At 38.4% G+C, this 22,967-nt stretch overlaps 2 protein-coding genes and 1 pseudogene across 3 annotated transcripts in view; 1 reads left to right on the top strand and 2 right to left on the bottom strand.

Annotated features, from left to right (window-relative positions):
• Positions 1 to 381: 381 nt before the first annotated feature.
• On the bottom strand, positions 382 to 7,691 carry LOC131356250 (zinc-binding protein A33-like; annotated as a pseudogene).
• Positions 7,692 to 8,089: 398 nt separating this feature from the next.
• ccdc166 (coiled-coil domain containing 166) lies at positions 8,090 to 13,908 on the bottom strand. 2 transcript variants are annotated; one of them, XM_058396112.1, is made up of 8 exons: positions 13,779 to 13,907; positions 12,667 to 12,752; positions 12,526 to 12,579; positions 12,343 to 12,397; positions 10,602 to 10,743; positions 10,144 to 10,223; positions 9,713 to 9,889; positions 8,091 to 9,575 (listed from the first exon to the last, which is right to left on the bottom strand). In XM_058396112.1, exons 3-8 carry the CDS (start codon positions 12,540 to 12,542, stop codon positions 9,315 to 9,317), a joined length of 732 nt encoding a protein of 243 aa, XP_058252095.1. In that variant the 5' UTR covers positions 12,543 to 12,579; positions 12,667 to 12,752; positions 13,779 to 13,907; the 3' UTR covers positions 8,091 to 9,314. The 2 variants fall into 2 exon arrangements, with proteins under 2 accessions (XP_058252093.1, XP_058252095.1); XM_058396110.1 differs by lacking the exon at positions 12,667 to 12,752 and having other exon boundaries at positions 8,090 to 9,575; positions 13,779 to 13,908.
• Positions 13,909 to 13,917: 9 nt separating this feature from the next.
• Positions 13,918 to 22,967, top strand: part of si:dkey-183c6.8 (protein O-GlcNAcase) — a 15,913-nt gene continuing 6,863 nt past the window's right edge. The window contains exons 1-10 of the mRNA XM_058396109.1: positions 13,918 to 14,050; positions 15,627 to 15,678; positions 18,337 to 18,434; positions 18,516 to 18,646; positions 18,936 to 19,107; positions 19,474 to 19,572; positions 19,940 to 20,209; positions 20,789 to 20,875; positions 21,680 to 22,080; positions 22,893 to 22,967. The exon at positions 22,893 to 22,967 is cut by the window's right edge and continues 100 nt beyond it. Coding sequence (XP_058252092.1) covers positions 14,011 to 14,050; positions 15,627 to 15,678; positions 18,337 to 18,434; positions 18,516 to 18,646; positions 18,936 to 19,107; positions 19,474 to 19,572; positions 19,940 to 20,209; positions 20,789 to 20,875; positions 21,680 to 22,080; positions 22,893 to 22,967 — 1,425 coding nt within the window. The 5' untranslated portion in view covers positions 13,918 to 14,010. The remainder of the gene's footprint in view (positions 14,051 to 15,626; positions 15,679 to 18,336; positions 18,435 to 18,515; positions 18,647 to 18,935; positions 19,108 to 19,473; positions 19,573 to 19,939; positions 20,210 to 20,788; positions 20,876 to 21,679; positions 22,081 to 22,892) is intronic.

The raw sequence follows: 22,967 nt of genomic DNA, 5'->3' as shown, positions 1-22,967 counted from the left end.
TTAATTTATTTAGTCATTTCTGTTTTAAAGGACATAATCAGTCTGACCTTTTTATTTCTAGAGAAAACATGAGTTTATTTGTACAGTTTTCTTCAGTTTTTTTACACAGTCATCAACAGCTGGACTTTATACGTTATGCGTCAAATTAAATTCTGCAGTAAAACATAGTGTGAAGGGAAAATAATTATATTTACATTTGATTTCTAATAATAAAAAAAACAGACTGTAGAGTTAAAATGATTTTTGATGATGCCCCCTCAAAAGTCCCCGTATTAAAATAATCTGTACAACACTTTCAAAGGGAATATATATTTCTAAAATGAACCAGAAAATATTTCTGTTATTCTCACAGTTTAACAGATGATTTTGTGAGATAAAAAATCATTTAGTTTTAAATACAGGAGAGATGATCAGTGGTGCTGAATTTTTACCGCCTTCAATTAAATTAGTATTAAAGAAAGGATAGAGTTTCTCAGTGAAAGACTGACCAGTGAAAGAGTAGATATGAGATCTGGACTTCACATCATAAAAGGAGACCAGACCCTCCTCATAATCCACAAACACCCCCACCACCTCCACCTTCTCTCTCAGTGTGAGGGGACAGAGGGACTAGCACGAGCACTGTACTGATTCTCGTTCCTCAGAGCCACAGTCCAGAATCCATTCTGAGGAGTCAGTATTATTTTATCCTTCCTGTTAATGTTCTCTCTTACAACTCCTACTGTCCAGTCAGTTTTCCCTCTGACCTGCACCTCATAATAAAATCTCCCTGAGCACAAATTCTGCTTTCCCAGAACACAGGCATAATAAAACCTCTTTTTGCCTCCATGTGTCACTTGTTTTCCATCAGCAGACAGGATGAGTTTGGGATGAGCTGTATCAGGATCCAGAGTCACATCCACTGAGAGAAACACACAGTGTGTGATATGAGTATGCAAGTAAAAATATTAAATCATTATCCAGTGAATCATATTCATTAGGATTTATAAGAGGATTTCTAGAAGATTAAATAATTAACATTTTTAGGAATATCGTTTGAAAAAAGGAAAAAAAAACAGTTATGGTAGAAGTCTGTCAAAGATGAGAAATATAAAATGTTTTCCTTCTTAGTGATATATTTGTAATTTTTGTTTTTCAGGAAATAAAAAGAAAGAGTCACAGAACATGAGAAAAAAACATTTCACTTTTACGACTTAAAACTTCAACTGTTCAAACTTATTTGCAATGCTTTACTGATTATCTTATAATCTTGACCTTTTTTTATGCAATTTGAAGAAATTATTTGCTCTCTCAGGTCTTCTAACTTTTCTTTTCCATGTGGTGTAATTTTGTCAGGATTATACGGAAATGTATTTTCTCACTTAAATACCTCACTTAATTGTTTATTATCCTGTGGACTCCTGTGTGGTGATTAATTAGACTCATCCGCTTCCTGACTTCCTTTTATTTACTATTTTATTTTATGTTTTCTCTTAACACTTTCATTGCTGTTTACTCATTTTCACACCATAAATTCCAATTTTGACTTTGGTAATGACTAATCTCATTTAAAAACAACATTTGCATAAATTTGCAGATTTGCATAAATATCTCAGTAAGGTCAAAAAGAGATTTTAAAGAATATAAAAAAAATAAAAATAAAAATACAGGACTATATAAGAATGCTGCCATCATCCTGAAAACATCCACATCAGAGATTTGCAAACTAAAGCTGCAACAAACTATTATTTTCTAATCTATTCATCTGTCAATTTTTTATTAATTGAATTGTCTGATGATAACTTTGTGAACTCTCCAATAAAGAATAACATAACTTATACCATAAATGTTTTAACCTTTTATTTAAGTCTACATTACTTTTTTTATTCATATACTTGTTTATTTATTTATTTATTTCACAAATAAAAATGTTCCAACATAAAAAAAAATGTCCTGGAGGGAAGTGTGTAATTGTGTGAAATGTGTTAATTATGTCATGAAAGCCCTGACCCTCCACAATAGAAAGGAGCCTCATATCCTTTGACAATCATGTTAGAATGCATGAATTTTAGGAAATCTATGATCTATATATAATTAGAACTATAAAGATTTAACCTTTAGTATGATTTACTTCAGTGGCAAGTGCACTCCACGCACTTTATTTATTATTTATTATCGATTATTTATGTAATCGATTACTAATGCAAAGCTATGTGTACTATACAAATAAACAGATGTATTCCAGTCAGTGTGATCCCTGGCCCTGCTTGTCTTTGCTGAGCTCTATTATCTGGGAGTTATATGTAGTCACTTTAAGTCTCCCTTATATGCTTGATATAGTGGAAAGTGGCGACATCGCTTCAGAATATTGCACGTTTGCCAACAAAAGCACTTCATGTGTCAAGCATGTCCAAAAGAGTTTGCAGTATGTCATTCATGTCCACGCTCTCATCTTGCAACCCAGCTCTTTGCTGAGAGTTAACATTTTCTGCCATTTCTTCAATACTTTGCTGAACACTTCTTGCAGACATGGAAATATCTTTTATTCTGGATTTTATTGTCTCTTTGTTTGGAAAGCCTTCAAACTGAAATTCTGAGCTACAGAGAAAATGCTTCTTTAATATATTCAACATCAGTGAATGGCTCTCTGTTTTTAACAATGCAATAAGCAACACTATAGCTCACTTTTGTCGCATGAGCAGTGGCAAATACTTTGAGGGAGTTTGTTTGCTTCCCATAACCGGATATGGCATGTTTGACTGATTCTGCCTGATCTTTAAAACTTGTGATTTGTCTCAAAATAGCACTTAACACTCGATGCTCAGCAAACAACATTTTCAAAAAATAAAGTACAAACAAAACTGAAATCTTTTGTCCCGAAGAGCTGAAATGACCCAACATTTACTTCAGCTTTCTTAGCTAGTGGAGATTCCATTGTCTATTCTACCAAACCAAAACCACTGCACTGCATCTTCTGTGGGAAAGGTGTGTGGAAGAACAATAACACTACATAAGAATGACAATGCAACAGTCAACGGTTGTTAAAAATGTGGCATGCGGCTGAGACAGTGATTTAACTTGGCTTATTGCCAGTGTGTCAGTGACTATGCTGCAGGTGTGTCTAAGGTTGCTGACCCCTGCTCTATACAGTAAACTGCATCTGTAGTTTAGGTGTGAAAATCACACATGTTTTCCTGAACTGATACAAAAATTATTTTTATTAAACACACTTGTTTAGGGTGTCATTTAATGTTAGTTTAAACAGGTTATTTTTGTAGAACACATTACTTTGATGACTAGGGTTAGGGTTAGGGTTAGCACTGGTCTCCTTCAGTGCAGAACTGACACACACACATCTGATCATCTCTACAGAACAGCTCCACAGCTCTCTCATGTTTCTGGCATATGTAGTCCTCCAGCTTCTCCACAGGGTTTATTAGTTTGTGCCTCTTAAGTCTTGGAACATGATTATGTGGCTCTAGATGAGTTTTACACAAAGTCAGAACACAATCCAGACAGGATTTCATGGCCTTCAGCTTCTCTCCAGTGCAGGCATCACAAAGAATTTCAGGTTTGTCAGAACCACTTTTCTTCTTGAAGTGATCTGCAACTTCTCTCAGTGTTACATTAATCTTCAGTTCAGGTTTCTTGGTGAATTTCTCTTTACATAATGGACATTGACAGTGTTGACTGTTCTTCCAGCACTGTGTAAGGCAGCTCTTACAGAAGTTGTGTCCACATGGAGTGGTGACTGGATCAATGAACACATCCAGACAGATCGAACACAGCAGCTCTTCAGACAGGAGACTGCTGGAGTCATGAGAAACTAGATTTCATAGATTATGAGGGAAATATTTAATTATACAAATTTATATAAAATATATAAAATATATAATAATGAAGGAAATGTATATATGTACATATGTACACATTTTACACATGAACTGTCTAACTGAACTGGGTTTCAGGAAAAACAATAGAGCATGCTTACAGTATGTATGTTTAATGAGCAGTGTGTGTCTGTCGACTTCTGTGCTGATTTGCACACACACACACACACACAGAGAGAGAGAAAGAGCACTCAATCTGTATTTGATTATTTTTTATTCTGTTTGTCTTAAAAATGTGTTTTCTTTTACAAAGCACAATCATGCCAGATTATTGTGGATTTCTTCAAGACCGGTAAAATATTCAAGATTCAAGATTCAAGAAGCTTTTATTGTCATTTCAACCACATACAGCTGGCGCAGTACATAGTGAAATGAAACAACGTTTCTCCAGGACCTGGTGCTACATAAACATACGACAAGAAGTTCAATACAAAACAACAAACAACACCACAGAGCTAGGACAGAAGTTTGTCTTAGCCACGTAAAGTGCACAGTGTGCAGCTAGGTGCAAACAGAGCATAGACAAGACAGTGCAAAAAAGACAATAAATACAATAAAGACAACACAAAAGAACACAGGACACTTAGCGCTGAAAAGAAATAAAAGAACGTGTACTGGAATGTAAGTGAAATAAAATAGATAAAGTGAAATGATGTAAAAAAAAGTATTGTGCAAAAATATTGTGCAAAAATACACAGCAGCGGTTGAGGTAGTGCAAATAGAATAAACATAAATATAACTATAGCAGCGGATGACAGGTAGAGGTAGTGCAGTAAGTAATGAACAGTATAAATTATGTGTGTGTGTGCGTCCACACAGTCAAGAGAGAGTGTGTGTATCTGTGTGTGAGAGAGACAGAGAGTTAGTATACAGTTCAGTCCTGAGTGAGAGTGCGTGTGTGTGTGTGTGAGAGAGTGTAGAACAGTTCAGTCCTGAGTGAGAGTGTGTGTGAGAGTGTAGAACAGTTCAGTCCTGGGTGTTGAGGAGCCTAATGGCTTGAGGAAAGACACTGTTACACAGTCTGGTTGTGAGGGCCTGAATGCTCCGGTACCTCTTTCCAGATGGCAGGAGGGTGAAGAGTGTGTGTGAGGGGTGTGTGGGGTCAGCCACAATGCTGTTGGCTTTGCGGATGCAGCGTGCGGTGTAAATGTCTGTGATAGGGGGAGAGAGACTCCGATGATCTTCTCAGCTGTCCTCACTATCCGCTGAAGGGTCTTGCGATCTGAGACGATGCAGTTCCCAAACCAGGCAGTGATGCAGCTGCTCAGGACGCTCTCGATGGTCCCTCTGTAGAACACAGTCAGGATGGGGGAAGGGAGATGGGCTTTACTCAGCCTCCTCAGGAAGTAGAGGCGCTGCTGGGCTTTCTTGGTGATGGAGCTGGTGTTGAGTGACCAGGTGAAGTTCTCCGCCAGATGGACACCAAGGAATTTGATGCTCTTGACGATCTCCACAGAGGAGCCATCGATGGACAGCGGAGAATGGTCACACTGTGCTCTCCTGAAGTCAACAACCATCTCTTTGGTCTTGTCAACGTTCAGGGAGAGGTTGTTGGCTCTGCACCAGGCTGTTAGATGTTGCACCTCCTCTCTGTATGCTGACTCGTCGTTCTTGCTTGATGATGTGGTTGGAGCTCTGCATTGCTGCACAGTCATGAGTCAGCAGAGTGAACAGCAATGGACTGAGCACACAGCCCTGAGGTGCTCCAGTGCTCAGTGTGGTGGTGCTGGAGATACTGCTCCCGATCCGGACTGACTGAGGTCTCCCAGTCAGGAATCCAGGATCCAGTTGCAGAGAGAGGTGTTCAGGCCCAGGAGACACAGCTTCTCAATCAGCTGCTGAGGGATGATTGTGTTGAATGCTGAACTGAAATCTATGAACAGCATTCGAACGTAGGAGTCTTTGCAGTCCAGATGTGTGAGGGCCAGATGGAGGGTTGTGGTGATGGCGTCTTCCGTGGAACGATTAGGACGATACGCAAACTGCAAGGGGTCCAGCGAGGGTGGTAGCTGTGACTTGATGTGCCTCATGACGAGCCTCTCTCATTTCATCACGATTGGTGTGAGTGCAACGGGACGGTAGTCATTGAGGCAGGAAACCGTGGACTTCTTTGGCACAGGGATGATGGTCGTTGTCTTGAGGCACGTAGGGATGATGGAGCTGCTCAGCGAGATGTTGAAGATGTCAGTGAAGACATCTGCTAGCTGCTCCGCACACTCCCTGAGAACTCTGCCAGGAATGTTGTCTGGTCCAGCGGACTTCCGTGGGTTAACTCTGTATAGAGTTCTCTTCACGTCAGCCGTGGTGAGACAAAGCACTGGGTCATTAGGAGGGGGGATGGTCTTCCTCGCTGTTGTGTTGTTCTGTGCCTCAAACCGAGCGTAGAAGTCGTTCAGCGCATCTGGAAGGGAGGCGTCACTGTCACAGGCAGGTAAAGTTGTCCTGTAGTTGGTGATCGCCTGAATGCCCTGCCACATGCGCCGGGAGTCTCTGCTGTTCTGGAAGTGGTCGTGGATTCTCTGGGCGTGTGCACACTTCGCCTCTCTGATGGCTCGGGACAGTTTGGCCCTTGCTGTTTTTAAGGCCGCCCTGTCCCCCGATCTGAAGGCAGAGTCTCTCGATTTCAGGAGAGCACGCACTTTCGCAGTCATCCACGGCTTCTGGTTGGAGCGTGTGGTGATGGTCTTGGAGACGATCACGTCATTGATGCATTTCCCGATGTAGCTGGTCACTGATTCCACTATGTACTTTGTTGTTTTAACTGGACACATTTCAAAGTGATTTTTATGTATGATTAGTAATAACACGTGTTACTTACAAGAATCGGGTGTGTCCATGTTTTTCCTTTTGCCTTTCCTTGGTTGTGGTGATGAAGCTTCTGCCGTAGTCTTGTTAAACCTTTACATCAAGACATTGTTCATTACACACACATTTCAGAGCAAGTATGAGCTGTTAAACCTAGTATTTTAAAGGTTTTTATTAGGTCTTGAGCAAAGTTACTCAAAAATGTTGTGTACAAGCGTGTTGCTTGGTGAATTTAAACTTTACTGGGCCTTAAATGTCTGATTCTTTCATTCAACTTCGCTAACAAGGTTCATAATCTAAAATAAAATACTATTTAATTCTTTCACTGAACATTAAAGTACCTACCTTTATTTTTCGCCCCGCTTTTAGTGGAAAGTCAGAACTTTGTATGTTTCTACTCCTGGTGAAGTCTTTAACTGTGCTGTAGTTATATTCTTCTGTAAAAAGAGAAAGTTTACCACGACGTGGGATTTCCAACTGGAATTCCGTTTCAGTTTTGATTAGCTAGTGTGATATTATTCCCTGTTCACTTCGTAGTGCACTAGATAGGGAGATTGTTTGGAAATCGAAAGAGTCGGCTCTTATTTTGACTGATGATCTGACTCCCCGAAAAGAGCTGGGATCTCTTCTTCATATCCATTCTAATTCACTCTGTTCTTCATAAATATCAGTCTTCGGTCATTCAGTCTTCGTGTCCTGCCTCCAGTCAGGGGGCGGGGTTTGAGCTCATAAACCGCTAGAAAATAAGCTGTGGAGGTATATCTGATATATTAATTATCTAGTAAATCACTTGGATTAGCATTACGTTATTAAACACAAGTTGTAAAGCCTAAATTTGAAATAAAAGTGGAACAAAACAGAATGGGTAACAGAGCTTCTAATCCTAATGTCACAATATGACACTCAGATTCAGAATAATATTAGGATTTAGCAGTGGTAACATGGAGGAGTATACCAATAAACTAGTTTTTACTTTGCTTTGGACAAAAGAAAGAGGGTGAAAGTGACAAGTTTCATCTACTAGACAGAAAAAAAATTGGTCTTTTAGGATCATGTATACACAGCTCTCAAGCTCTACCCATTTAAAGGATCTTGACAAATATTAGATGCTTAAAAGTATTTGACAGTGAAAATCAGGAAAAGTTCTTTAATACTGATGGGTAACAAAGAAAGACTGAGAGTAAAAGATTATACTTTAACCTTAATTTGAAATTTATGTCACAGTCAGTGTCTCATACAGTAAATGTTAAAAAAAACAAAAAAACAAAAAAAAAACATTAGAATAATATCAGGCACTGTTTATTATGTTTATATGTTTAAGAAAATACAATCAGATGCAATTATTTAAATTATTTGATAAATGTCTGTTAATTTTTGATTTTGCGAATGAAGAAATTTTGATAAGCCTACATTTTTATACATATATTTGTATTGTAGAGTATTGTAAACATGCATAAATCCAGTACAAAATTAAATTCTGACTTTCTGAGACAAATATGGATATATTGCTTATTAAGCGCTAAATAACGAACTCCGGATTTATGTTATTGAAATGTGATTGTTTACTATTATTCAATATGTACTGCACATGCATCTTCTTTAAAAAATGAAGAAGAATCAATCATTACTTTGAACGCTTAACTCAGACCAGAACAAAATATTTTGGAACATCATTTTACATTTTTATGTGATGTGTTCATTTATCCACTCCCAATTACAGGTGAGATGATCAGTGGTGCTGAGTTTTTACCTCCTTCATTAAGCCAGGACTGATGTATGGATAGAGTTTTGCAGTGTAAGAATAAATATGAGATCTATAAAAGGAGACCAGACCCTTTTCACAATCCACAAACACCCCGACAAATGTTATACTGATACTCATTTATCTGAGCAACAATCCAGAATCCATTCTGAGGAATCAGTGTAACTCTTTCCTATAAGTGGACTATGATGTGAGTATGCAGGTAAATTGAAGTTAAATAATAATTAATTAAAACATAAATCATATTGATTACCATTTGAATGAGGGTTTATGAAAGATTCATTCTGACAAAAAATCTGATGACCATGTTTTGAGTTATCTACAGAATGAGGATTTAATACCAGATTTAAGCTCTGTTCAGAGGGTGAGCTACACATGTGGGGTATGTAGGGTGTCTCACTTAATTCTGAAATGTGTGATCCTTGAACTTGGACTGAAAGTTGAGCTAAATTAAATGATTTGATCATTTCTCAAAAGCAGCTGGCCAAATGATTATCCTTCCTAATTAACATCAGCCCTGTCTCTGTGTCCTACCTACTTGTTAACACAACTACTCAGAGGTTGGGCTTTTGATTTCAGAAATTCTAGAGAAGAGATGCTGGGATATGGTATATTGACTGGTTTGTATGTATTCAGGGTTCTATTTATGATTACACCACTGAAGTACTCAAATCTTTCTTATTAATATGAAATAATTTGAGAAATATCACAATTTACACACTAAAGCAGTTAAAGCAGAGTCAGTCAATAAATGAAAGTTGCTGTAATTACATTGACATTTGAGATGCAACCACAAAAGTTTACATTTGCTTTCCCCATTAGGTTAAAAATCACAGAATAATCAACATATACAATATGTTTCATCAGACTAACATAAACTAATCAAAGTGTGGTTTATTATTCAGTATCCCAAGATCTGTCAGTTGGAAGCAGTCCACTTGAGCTGTGGAGGTCCTCAGACACTGCAGCTCCTGCACATACTCTTTCTCAAGCAGCAGTTGTCTGCGCTTCATCTGCAGGAGCTGCTGGTGGCTGCGCAAAGCTTGAGCTCTTTGTATAAGGTGCTGTAGTTCCTCATGTAGACGATGGTACTCTTCAGGCACCTTCTGTATGTAAGACAGCAGAGAGGTTGACGCTTCCTGAGAGAGAGAGTGAGAGAGAAGCATTTAGAAATCAGTGAATTGGTCTGTGTGTATTCCTAGATAGATTCCTATCTATCTATCTATCTATCTATCTATCTATCTATCTATCTATCTATCTATCTATCTATCCCTACCTTTTTAGCTTTGAGTGTGAGTTCCCACACTGTGTGTTTACATGCAGCCTTGTGGCGCTCCTTCTCAATGAAGTTGTTAGCTTTTATAGCATTAAGAGATTCAGAGTGATGACAGTGTGCAGATATCACCTCCTGCTCCAGCTCAGTTATACGATCCAAATGCTGTTGCTGCAGACTCTAAAACACACACAGTATAGCCTTTGAATTTGAAAAGAAACATTTATTTGTATTTTGCAACAGAAATTTCCTTCAAATAATTTATGTTCACTACTTAGTGTGAATATGTTTACATTGATTTATTTATCATAATGTTACAGTGTTTATACACAGCCAACAAAAAAATCATAAAATCTCATAAAGTTAAAGAAAATTAACTATGAATGGCTTAAACATTTTTAATATGACACACACAAAATGGATTTCATAGCTACCTTTTTATCCCCAAGCTTAGCTATTTCAAGATTCTGCAGAGCCAACTCATTCTCCTTCTCCAAAATCTCCTCCTTCAGGCCTTAAAACAAATACACACACACACAAACAATATACCAATCTTTTTTTCTTTCTGAAGCAGAAAAGATATTTAGTCAACTGAAAAACAAAACCCAACTCATTCCTTATGTGTTGTCTTCAAAAGCATGTCTCTTTCATATAGGACTACAGCAACTGGTATTTTTATTCTGAAAGCTCCAGACTAATACCACAACATTTTAACAGTTTAACTACAAAAAAAGAAAAAAAGATTCTTCAGATAAATGCAGAGTATACAGTCAATAAACTAGTTCTGGTTTTCTCAAAAGTGTTTGTTTTGACACCGGTATGATTAGTTGGGTATCATCCTTGCATCCTTCCTCCTTATACACTTTATCCACAAAAACAAAGTAATACAAACCATTGACCTGCTCATTGTGTTTCTCCACCATCTCCCCTCTCTGTTTATTGAGTGCTTCCAGGTTCTGTTGACTCTGATCACTCAGATTAATCTCATTGTGGTGCTTCTGTGTTTGCTTCAACATATAGGATGTGAGCTCTTGCTGCAGACAAAAGAGAGAGAGCAAGAACGGCCATTGTTTCGTTATAATACTACAGTCAGTATACAGAGTGACATGGATCTTTTTCAATGGATTTGACCTGACACAGGAAAGATTCATGTTTCTTTAAAATAAATGAAGCAGAATCTGGTTAGCAAATACCGGCTAGGTGGTTTAGCCTACTTTAAGAAACTATCTATAGAATACTGAAGTGTATAATATTTAATAAACTTAAAGCATTTGGTATTGTACCGCCTTAAAATATATTCAGATGACTTTTCAAAATGCTTCTTAAAAGATCATGTTAAAAACCTGGTCCACCTGTAAGCCTCTTCAAAAAATTTTCAAGTTTCTTTTGAAACTTTTTACATTTCAACCTACAGATGAAGTGAGAAAATCAAAACCTTTAATGCCTTCTCGGGCATGTATGCCTTCTTTTTAAAATGGATTTTAAATGTTATATTTATATATATAAACACTTGCATTTTATATTTTTAAACACAACTTGCACTGTGTGCAGTAAAGACAGTAATGATATTTGCTGTAAGCTCTCTTCTGCCCTCTAGCGCACAAGTAGAAACATATGCACGTGCTGATATAAAAATACACTTTTTATTTTATCAGAATGTCTTTCAAAGTATTATATTTTATATTATATTTCATATTAAACATGCCTTTGACAAAAGAAGAACGGATTAAAATCATTCTCTTGCCATGTGGTAGCATTTGGTATTACTTTATATCTATGTTGCTAAGCTTTTGTCTGTTATAACATCCTTATACTTATAGAGATTTTTGGGACACCCTGTAGTTCATAAACAGGTATTAGTGTTTTTTAGTATTTTACTAAAACAACAATCTGCAAACATTTTCATTTAGTAGACAAGGTCATGCTTTCCCTCTGACTGCTGCCATTTCTTAAACCATCCCAGTAGCACTTCTGATAATCAAAGGTGATCCTGATCCTTGACTGCTCTATGCAAAAACCTCCTGTGATCCTCTTCACTACCACTTCCCTGAAATTACTTTACCACACTGTTCATTATCAATATACTCTTCACTAGATCATTATTTGTGAACATATGACACCATATAATCTTGCCTTACTTGTATTTTGGCCAATCCTATAGATGTAAGCTTGCGTTCTGCATCAAAAAAATGCCTTAGTCTCATAATAAAACGACAGACAGGAAATAAATGTTACATTTAATCAACAAAAAATTAAAAGCGACATAAGAATTTTAATTCTCTGCAATAAATTGTAGTACAAATTGATATAAGAACCTGTTGTGGTCCTTATAGGTCCATGTGTCACCAAACCATTACAGTACCACTCTGTATTTGTAAGGTAAAAAGTGCTTATTTTGTTTTGCTGTTATTTGATTTTGTAACATAATGTTATTTTTTTTTTTCATAACGAGCCTCAACATGCATTTTGTGTGTCGATGTCACAAAATGAAATTGCTATGAAGTAGTACATCAAGCATTGTAATTCATTTGTAATCCAAAGTAGATTTCAACCAAATGTTAATATCTTTTGTCCACAAAATCAGAATTGATTAACAGGTGTGCGTGTGCGTGTGTGTGTGTGTTTGTGCTCACACTCTCCATGGGTATCTGGTTGGCGTCATTCTGGAGACCCTGATTATCTCTTTGTCTGGAGTTGCCTTGAGTTAAATTTCCAAAACCCTATGAAACATTCTATTGTGTGCGCACGTGCGTGCGCGTGTGTGTGTGTGTGTTTGTGTGTGTTTGTGTGTGTGTGTGCGTGTGCAGGAAGGATACAGTTGTTCTGCCCTCATCTTGAGATTGCCGAGTGTTTTGGTCAGAGTGTCATGCCTGAGAGTCAAAAAAACAAACCAGATGTTATTAGACATATAAGAAACGCATATGTTTGAAAGATTTGCGACGCGACCCTCCTCTTACTCTCTGTGTAACTGTGCTTCTTTTTCTGCGTCCCTTTCAACGTCTTTTTCCTTCTCCGAGCCCCCTGACGCTTTGCTTTTCTTCTTCTTTTTCGGAGCCATTTTGGACAAGTAGTTAAGAAATTAAGACAACAATCCCAGGACAGAACAGATTTTCTGGAGCAGTGATTTGCTGTTGTTGTTTTGTTACCAAGCAACTCAGAGCTCAAGGAAACACAGCGCACGTGAGCAAACAGTGCGCAAGAAAGAACACCCTTTGGTTCACAAATACCATAATTCTTATTTGTGATTATAAAACTTTTATGAAACTTTCTTAAGATACTGCAATGTATTTTTTAAATTATATTTTCCCCACTTGTTTTCTAGCAGCTTTCCCTATATTAGTACCAGTTCACTGCATACTGGGAGAATTCTGGCTATGCTGCTCTCCGTATTAATATTAGTATAAATACGGAGAGGCGCATGATTAAATATTGACTGAATAGGAAACGATACACACAAACTGGACATTAGCCAATCCTAGTTCATCTAAAACATTCGAGTCATTTGAATCGATTCACTGGTTGGATGAGGGCGGATGAGGAAGTGGACCACAACAGCTACAGTGAGCTTCATAAATATAAATGAACATTTCTACAGCATTTAGTGTGATCGTCTTCCCTCAACACATATAACAGTTATGATAGGTGGCATTTATGAGCTAAATAACAAAACCATCACTTATTTATTACTTATTTAAGCCTACATGTATTGTTTAACCTTTCCATAAACCTTTCTGTTCTTATGAAATTAGGCTATTTTCTTTACTTTTTAAATCTAATTCGATTATCTCAATTATATTTATACTATTGGAAAGACTTCAAATATTAACACACTCTATAAACAGCTATGCTTTTATATTTGAAGCAATGAATGAAACAAACAAAGCTAGACAGAGACGAAAGCTATTGCCGAAGAGAAACGAACCGAATCTTTTTTTTCACGAGGAAGAATCGATTCGAATCGTTTAACCTAAAGATTCATTTGTAAGAATGAATCATTCGCAAGCGACACATAGTTACAGTCAGGGAAACAGACGAGCATTATCGGGGATATAATTTTCTTTTTACTCACATCTGATCTTACCCCCAGTGATCTATCTCTGAAGAATCAGGCACAGAGTTCAGTATTTCTCCGACTCTTTGGGCATTGAGAGGTTAAACTGGGCTTCACTGAAGTGAAGCATCCTTTGGCTGTTTAGCCGCTACCTGGGAGAAGAGGATGGAGAGATGGAGGCAACGCAAGAGCCGTAGTGTGCGCTGATCACACCAGTTTTTCCTTTCGTTTTCCAGCAACAATCACAGCGATGGAGGGGAAAGACGAGTTTTTGTGCGGGGTTGTTGAAGGTAAGCAGCGCTTCCTTCTCATCCCATAAACCGAGTATATTTATGTGGTGGATGATATCCGATCTACACGGATCTTCACTTTTGCAGGATAGGCTAGTCGACTGTGTGATTTAACGTTCAGACAAAAGAAACATAGCGTAATGCATTTTTTGGTAAGGTTTCGCCCCACCATATTAAATCGGGTTTCTTTTATAGAGTAGTAGAACAGCTGATTCATTTCATGCAGCCTCAGTGCATTATAAATAGCCTTATTCAGAGTGAGAGTGAATAGAGGGTGTTCAAGCAGTGACACACACACACACACCACGCGGCAGAGAAGAACCTTTTCTTTCACATTCCCATGATTCTAAGCATGTATCCTTAACATCAGTTACCAAAACAAAACATTTCCAATTGCTTATTTAGCAGATGCTTTTTATCCAAGGTGATTTACAATTTAAACACAATGGAGATGCACAGTTGAGGGTTAACTGTGTTTTGTTTCTTTTAATTATTTAGATTAAAGCTGCAGCTTTTGCTAAAAAAAAAAAGTTGCCCTCATAGGGACCAGTTAAATGTCACCACAAGGTCAAAGCTTTCAGATATTTCTTTGTTCCCCACCAAGTTATAGCGACATGCTTACACAGTCTTTTTCTCCCTTTTTCAGTCTCTCTCTCTCTCTCTCTCTCTCTCTCTCACACACACACACACACACACACACCATCTAATTGGCTCAGCTTGTGTCTGTAAGTCCATGTCATATTATTGGCCGGTTTAATCTTTTGCCCAGCAGGGGAAATGTCAGTCTGGAGGTGGATATGTGTGTGTCTGCTCTGTCTATTGACCCACTTCTGTCCTGCAGCAGCACACAACCCATTACAATTTGCTTATGGCTAAATAGAGATCTTAACAGCAGGCACTGAACATGCATACTAAACATGAAAGCTATACACATACTCATAAAGCTACAAAACGTGAAATCTACACACATATACATACTCATGGAGACAGTCATGGTGACATGCATACTGTACATTCATACTAAAGCCCCATTTGAACCAAATTAGTTTCTCAGGGTGAACAGATTAACAGAGTTAACATGTGGTGAAAAAATTTGCAGTCTTTTGCTATGAATGTGCCTTATGTCATAGTGATGATATGATTACACTACAGGACTGTACATTTTATTCTGCAATATAAAGCTTAATTTCTTTAACTTTCAGGGTCACTGGCCTTAGTGGTTAGCATGTTTGACTAACACCTCCAGGGTTTGTGGTTCAATTTCTGTCTCTGACCTGTGAGTGTATTAAATATTCTGGGTTATATGGGATGGAAGAATAAAGATAAAACAAATTAATAATGTCTGCAAGAGATGGAGGTCATCAGCTCATGTAAAACTAACGCCATTCTATTAGGGCTTTTGCAGTCATACAGTATTTGGAGTGGAAAGTGTGTGACACAAAGGTGACGAGGGACTTCTGTAGGGTTTTTTGCCTCATACTGTTTATGTGAGTGTGTTTATGCATGCACATATTTGATATGTGGGTCTAATGTGTATGTATCTAATGTGGGTCTAATGTGTACCCGCCTTCTGCAGGTTTCTATGGGCGGCCCTGGTCCATGGAGCAGAGAAAAGTGCTGTTTCAGTGGTGAGTATGCTGTTCACACACTCAAAACATAACAAAGCCAGATGAAGGGTAATTGCTGATGAACAAATTCAGATCTGTATTCAGAAATCCTTTTTCTTGCATAAGCTGTGACTGAATCGCACAGTTTGTTGGTGAATGGCCTTTGCAGTAGGAGCAGCTGAGCACGGACTGGTGCTGGCAGGGCTCCACTGAGTTGCAGTTTCACAGGCCCCAGTGCCTTTACCATCATCCGTCAGAGAAAAGAGTGACGCAGACTGGCTCCATTTTCCCTGGGCGAGGTGGGAATCGATAAAGTGATGATTACTGTGGTGATGTAAGGCGTTAGATGAGAACCCGAGTGACTGGAGTGAAAGGAGGAGAGAGAACAAGAGAGAGAGAGAGAGAGAGAGAGAGAGAGAGAGAATTATGTGAGAATGAATTATATAGCTGAATGAGATCCTGAGAGAGTGAGGAAAAACAAGTTAGAGCTAGTGTGCAGAACAGACGTGTCTGTGTGTGTCTTTTTTTGTGTGGGTCAAAGTTAAAGTGTAACTGGAGGAAGAGGTGGTTAGCACTTCCGTCCCTCTAACTCTCTTAGATTTTTAGAATTTCCTTTATTTTCAGTGGTAAATAATTTTCTTTTCAAGGTGTTTAATTGCATGAAAGTTTTTCAAAGGTTATTTTTTATGCAACAGTACTGTTTTGTTGGCATTTTGTTAGCAAACCTACTGTATATTTAAAGCGATGCATTTCAGTCTTCCTAACCCAACATGAGTTATATATAACTCAGTTAAAAAGTTAATTCACATTTATGCCGTTTGGCAGATGCCCTCATCCAGAGCAACTTACATTTTATACAACTGAGTAATTGAGGGTTAATGGCCTTGCACAAGGGTCCAGCAGTGGCACCTTGGTGGACCTGGGATTTGAACTCATAACCTTACCAACAGTAGTTTAACACCTTAACTACTAAGCTAACACATTTCTAATTTTTCTGTGTCTTCCTGCTCATGTGTCATATATATGTCACATATAAAACTATTTCATATTAATCTTTAATGTTTCCTTTTTGCCACATATACCTAACAAGCAGCTTTACAAATGTGTCCTTGAAACGCTGTTACCACTCTAATTAGTTTTCTTCTTCTTTGGTGTGCATTTCCTCATGTGTCCGCAATGTTTCTGTTTCATGTTTCTGTCTGTAACATTCTGAGGTAGCAGTGGGCACAAGTGTGTGTTTGTAGTTTGTGAGAGAAGAGCCCAAATGAGCAGGACACCATCTGGACAGGAAGAGAGGAGAAGAGAGAACATTCTACCCACACAGAAAAAACAGAGAAACAGTTAGGAAGAGAGGAAGGGCGCCCGTCCAAGTTAAGTGTTGGAAGAAAAGATTAATAGTAAATGAGTGAGAGAGGCAGAGAAAGATACTGAAGTAGGCAGGTGAGAAGACATAGTCAGTTGAGACTAGAGAGTTCCTGCTGGGTTGAGGCAGAGAGTGATAGAACTGACAGGTGGAGAAATCCAAATGGGTGAGTGAGAGAGAGGCAGGAAAGGCTTTGTTTTTAAACCTGACCCAGTGGTAGGTGTTATATGCACTAGCAGAGAGTTGCAGGCTTCACATATCTGGCTCAAGGGCAACCCTCAGGGGGTGCTTTAATATTTTAGAGCAACTCCAGCTCAACTTCAATATATGTGGGGCATCTGCCTTTTTGCTTCTTATTATAGTCACATACACACACACACACACACACACACCAAGCACTCACACACAGACCCCATACAACTGTTCACTTCAGCAAGTCACTTATAATACACGATGTGACTATTTCGGTCACTTCTGATATTATATATCCACATGTTCACCCTGTGTCTGCATAGGTTTTCCCCAGAAACATTCCAGCCAGTGGACTTAATTGTTAGTCTGAATTGCCCTAGGTGTAAATGTGTGTGCTGCTTTGTGATAAGCTGGACCCCTATTCAGCACACCCAGTGTTACTATTATAGACTCTGGTTTCATCGTGACTCTGACCAGGATTCTGAAACTGCATGAATGAATGCTTTTTTTCCACAGACAAAACTTTCTGATCCAGGGATATTTGTCTATTGATTACTCATCCAGAGTCATATCGGTATCCAGCGTAACAGAAAATCTTTGAAACTAACTCTTGCTAGATCCATTAATTGCATTAAATTTCATTCCAGAGCTATAAATATGAAATCTGAACTTGTATTGACCTGGAAAGTGTCTCTTTGCCTGCACAAGATCAGCCTCAGTGAAATAGTCTGATTAATTGGTCATGTGACCTGTCAGACAAAAAGGCAAGCAAAGGGTCACAAGTAAAATATTCACTTACATATCATACCTGTAGAAATAAAGCAGAAGTGTTGTGGATGTTTCAGCACACAGACAAACTGTGATAATGATTCAGACTCAATCTGCTGTATTATTGATAATGAAGCATCTCGTCCACAGCCTTGCATGCTGTTTGAAATGAAAATTTGGAGCTGAAGCCTGATATAAAGAAATTATCCCAATCCATTTAATGATAATATTGCAAAGCAAAGTTTTTTTTCAGGTCTCTTTTCCTGAAATGATATGAAGCCTAGAAACATAATGTTGCAAACATAATCCTTCTGTGGTCCTGTTTCTCGTTCTTGATGTTTCTGTTATACACAAAGGATGCAAAGATGGGGTTTGAACACATATCTGTATGGTCCTAAAGATGACCTGAAACATCGTTTGCTGTGGAGAGAGGTGTACTCCACAGAGGAGGAAGGTATAGGACTGTTTCACATGCGGCAATTATTTATTTACTCTTGTCCTCCTTTCATTTATAACTCTTGTACGCTCTCTGTAGTCCAGCTGAAAGCACTGGTGCATGAAGCTGAGTCGAGAGGGTTGAGGTTTGTGTACGCTCTGTCTCCTGGTCAGGACATCGTCTTCTCTAGCTCCTCTGACCTCACACTGCTCAAGCGTAAACTTCGACAGGTATTGGAATACATGTGTACACATACACAGTCAGATGGGTACATACCAATGTATTTGGCATGGGAGAAATGACTGCAGGAAAAGAGCAATTATTATTAGCTTCCACCTCCTTAACTGCACATACAGTATAAGCACACTCCTCCACACACCCACACAGCCCTACTTTATCGTTTAGCTTACCACTAGCCTATTGGGATTAAAAAATTCTCCCATTTAGCTCAGTCCCTTAAGTGATACAAAAAAAAACCCTGCTCTACTTTTTCTTGCTGCTTTTTGTCCTCACTACTAGGTGGCAGATCTGGGCTGCCAGGCGTTTGCTATTCTGTTTGACGACATCGACCACTCTATGTGTCAAGCCGATACCGAGGCTTTCTCCTCATTTGCACATGCTCAGGTGTCTGTGACCAATGAAATCTTCCGTTTCCTGGGGGAGCCGCCTGTCTTCCTGTTCTGCCCCACTGGTAGGCCATTTTCCATGTTTGTTATTAGCAGCAACATTTGCGGTGCATAATGTGCGTGGATAGGGATCACAAAACAAAAACTTTTAGTTCTGTGATTGAGTACCTGTGTCTCTTTACCATTGCATATAGCTACTCAAAATTACTGAGCTCTCTAACATCATTGGCATAATTTTCCACACAATTTATATTACTTGCCCTTTGGTTTGGTTATGTGAATAAAGACAGAGACAGCAAGTACCATTATACTCTACTTTTGTGATTGTTGTGCTGTACTGTTTGATAGAAAAGCAAATCTATCCAGCTATTCTCTCTCTCTCTCTCTCTCTCTCTCTCTCTTTCCTTCTCTCTTCTTTACTCTCTGTGCAGAGTACTGCAGCTCACTCTGCTCTCCCAGTGTGTCAAAGTCTCCATATCTGCTGACAGTGGGAGAAGATCTGCTGCCTGGCATCTCAGTCATTTGGACTGGTATGCATACTAATATATGAGCAACTAAACCAATAGTCCATTTCCAAATTACTATTTTCTGTCACTGTGAATGCATTTTTTTTACAGGGTTACAGGTTTATTGCAGTTCAGTGCATGTAACTCTTAAAATAATACTATAGTAAAAAATAAAAAAATGTATACATGGCGATCATTTGTTTACAATCATATTGTTGGCTTTTTGCATAGATTATATCATATTGTATTACATGTAGTATTTGTTATAATGTGTCAGTGGTGAGTGCAGAAGTGTTATTCCACATTCATAACATCTTCACTTATCAACCTGTCCATTGCTATAAGGTCAGAAAATCCTAACTGATATAGTTATGTATCTTCCATCCAATAGGAAGCAAGGTGATCTCTCGAGAGCTGAGTGTTGATTCACTGAAGGAGGTGCAGTCAGTGTTACAGCGCCCTCCCCTGGTGTGGGACAATCTGCATGCTAATGATTATGATTCACGTCGTGTCTTCCTGGGGCCTTTTAAGGGTCGTCCACCTGGCCTCCAAGCTCATCTCAGGGGTCTGCTGCTGAATCCTAACTGCGAATTTGAAGCAAACTACATCCCTCTACACACACTTGGGACATGGCACAAAGCAGGGAAGGAGAAGAGAGAAGGTGAGAGGAAGGATAAGTAAAGGATAATTAGGTGAGAAGAGGAGTGAATTGAAAATAACAATTAGAATGATTGGAAAAGAAAAGAAAGAAAAAGGATAGATTATGAGTGGCAGAAGGAAGGGTGGTGAAAAGATTGTGTGGGAGACCAAGGATCTGAGTTCATGGAAGAAGTGATGGTGGGTTAAGTGGGCCACAACACCCAAATGAATCACTGAGGGATGGTGAGAAATGGTGAGAAATGTGTGTGGTTGGTTGTTAGCTCAAAGAGAGAGAGGATGAGAGGGAAAGAGTTGGACTGGAGCAAGTGCTCAGTCTCACAATATGATGTACTCAAAGACATTAATGCACATTCAGTCATACACTGGTTTTCTATACATTATCTCTGGTCCTCTGAATAAATGTATAGTATAAATGTTTATTATTTCCACTTAATAATGAATCACTCATGAAGTTGATATCTTGACAATTTAGCATTATGTAATAAAGAGCAATGCTATGATATCCAGTATAGACAAGAATTAAATAAATCTAGAGTCACCTTTAGTATTATAATAAACTAATCTATGTATGTGTATGTAGGTAAAGAGCATCAGTACTGTCCAGAGCGAGCCCTTTCTGCTGCGCTGAAAGACTGGATGACCGAACTGAACCAACCGCTACAGCCTGGTATTTTATACACACCACTTATCCATTAGAGAGAAACACAGCTCATTTTTGTGTTACATGTCACTAATTCTAATTCGAACATATCACTGATTCTTGTTTAAATAAGCTGGTTTTGCTTATTTAAACAACTCACATATTATATTACATGTTTGCAATAAGACAGATTTGTAACATTACATTTGATTTTCAGATACATTGCAATTCTGTAAGAATGCACAAAATGTCATACATCATTGGTATTTAACAGAGGCTTATACATGTCTTTTAATTAAAAATGTCAGAAATACAGTACCAGTGTTCATAACAAAAATTTATATTTTTCAAACAATTGCTTTCATAAATGTGATCTGCTATAGGACAACTTTTTGCAGCATGCTAAATGCCCAATTAAACACATGTAAACATTTTAAAGTGGTAAAACTATAACGAATAAATGCCTGTAATAATTAGTTGTAAATGTAATGAAATGTAAAAAAAAAAAAAGAAAAAAAGATGCATTGTATAAAAATACAGTGTTTATTTCTTTTTCCTCAGACTAAAAAAGGATCATTTAGCCAAAATGTTTAGGATACACGCTGCATCTATAGGTGATTAAAAAGATATTCAAATATGATTTATTCCTGTAAATAGCAAAATCGCTGGAGACATTCACATCTCATTTGTATTTTATTCTTTGAGTATATTCTTTAATAGCTGATTTACTTGGCAGGAATGAAAAAATACTTTATTCTGCAGCCAGGAAAGTGTGACATTAGACATTTAAGCAATTCTGATTTCTTTATTTGTGACAACCTTTCTCCTCAGGACGGCAGAACAGGCCTATAGACCACAAACCATCTGCTCTCTCCTCCAAACCTAAACCTCCTGAAAGCTTAGACAATCTGCATGGAGCCCAGTCTAAATCTTCATCTACTGCTGGGGCTCAGGTTCTTTTTTCCACCTCTGTGCTGAAGGTCTCAGCTGAGAGTGAGAGTGAGGAGCGGGTCCCTGGAGGCCAAGGCTGGGAGAAGGCCTCAGGAAAAGGCCTGTGTGCTGGGAAATCTCCACTCAGTGAGGCCCAAGTGCGACTGCTGGTGGGATTATACTACCTGCCACATGAGCATGGACCACCTGCCCAGAGCCTGCTGCAGGCACTCACCTGGCTCAAAAACCACTGTCATTATGTCAGTGTCAATGGCAGCAGCAAGAAGATGCAACCACAGAAGGTCTCTATCTGTAATGCAGAATAGTCTGTCTGTGTGCAGAAATATATGTGGAAATTTTTGTGACCTCTGCATGTCTTTTGTTTGCTTCTGTTCAATGTCGTCATATGAAAACCGCAATATTTTCCTCATATTTAATAATAAATGAGTCGCATCATGCAGCAGAAGGTAGCTTTGATGACTCAGCGTTCCAGAGTTTGATCCTAGCCCCTGTGTGTATCCTAGCCTAGCATACAATATTTGTAGGATAGTCTCTGTTTGCCCAGGTACCCTGACAAGGGTAAACAGCTGCTGGAAATGAGTATATGAATAAATCATTTAGTGCTCATGTGTACAGATGGAACAGTACTATAAAATAGCATTGGAAGGAATTAAAACACACAGAGTTGGCTACAATTTCTTCTCTAGTTAAAAATCATCATCACTCACTCACTCACTGCCTTTCAGTAACAGATTGATCATGGTCAGGTTCATGGTGGATTTGGAAGCTATCCTGGGAAAATTGGGCAATAGCCCCCAACCCCAACTATAGCCTTCTTCTGATAGACTGGTGAAAGGTTTTACATAATCTCCTATACTTTGCTTGGCCCGCATATTTGAGCTATTCTATTTTATATGCATATATTTTATTATAATTTACAGCTATGTATTTAATACCAAATCAAAGTGTCAAATATACTCGAATTAATTCCTTAATTTGGTTCTGCACTGTTTCTCTCTTTAATATTTAATGAATTTCAGTATTTTTATAAAAAATATATAATAAGAGTCTTTCCATCTCTTTCCTTCTTTTTTAAATTGTGTTGTGTCTACAGATGGAGGAGTGGCGAGTGCGGGCAGGCCAGTTTCTGGTTGCATGTGATGAGATTGCGGTTCTGCATGGCAGTGTG

Source organism: Hemibagrus wyckioides, linkage group LG07 (assembly GCF_019097595.1).
Source record: "Hemibagrus wyckioides isolate EC202008001 linkage group LG07, SWU_Hwy_1.0, whole genome shotgun sequence".
Lineage (NCBI taxonomy): Eukaryota > Metazoa > Chordata > Actinopteri > Siluriformes > Bagridae > Hemibagrus > Hemibagrus wyckioides.
The sequence above is the reverse complement of the archived record's forward strand: the minus strand, read 5'-3'. Positions and strand labels throughout refer to the sequence as shown.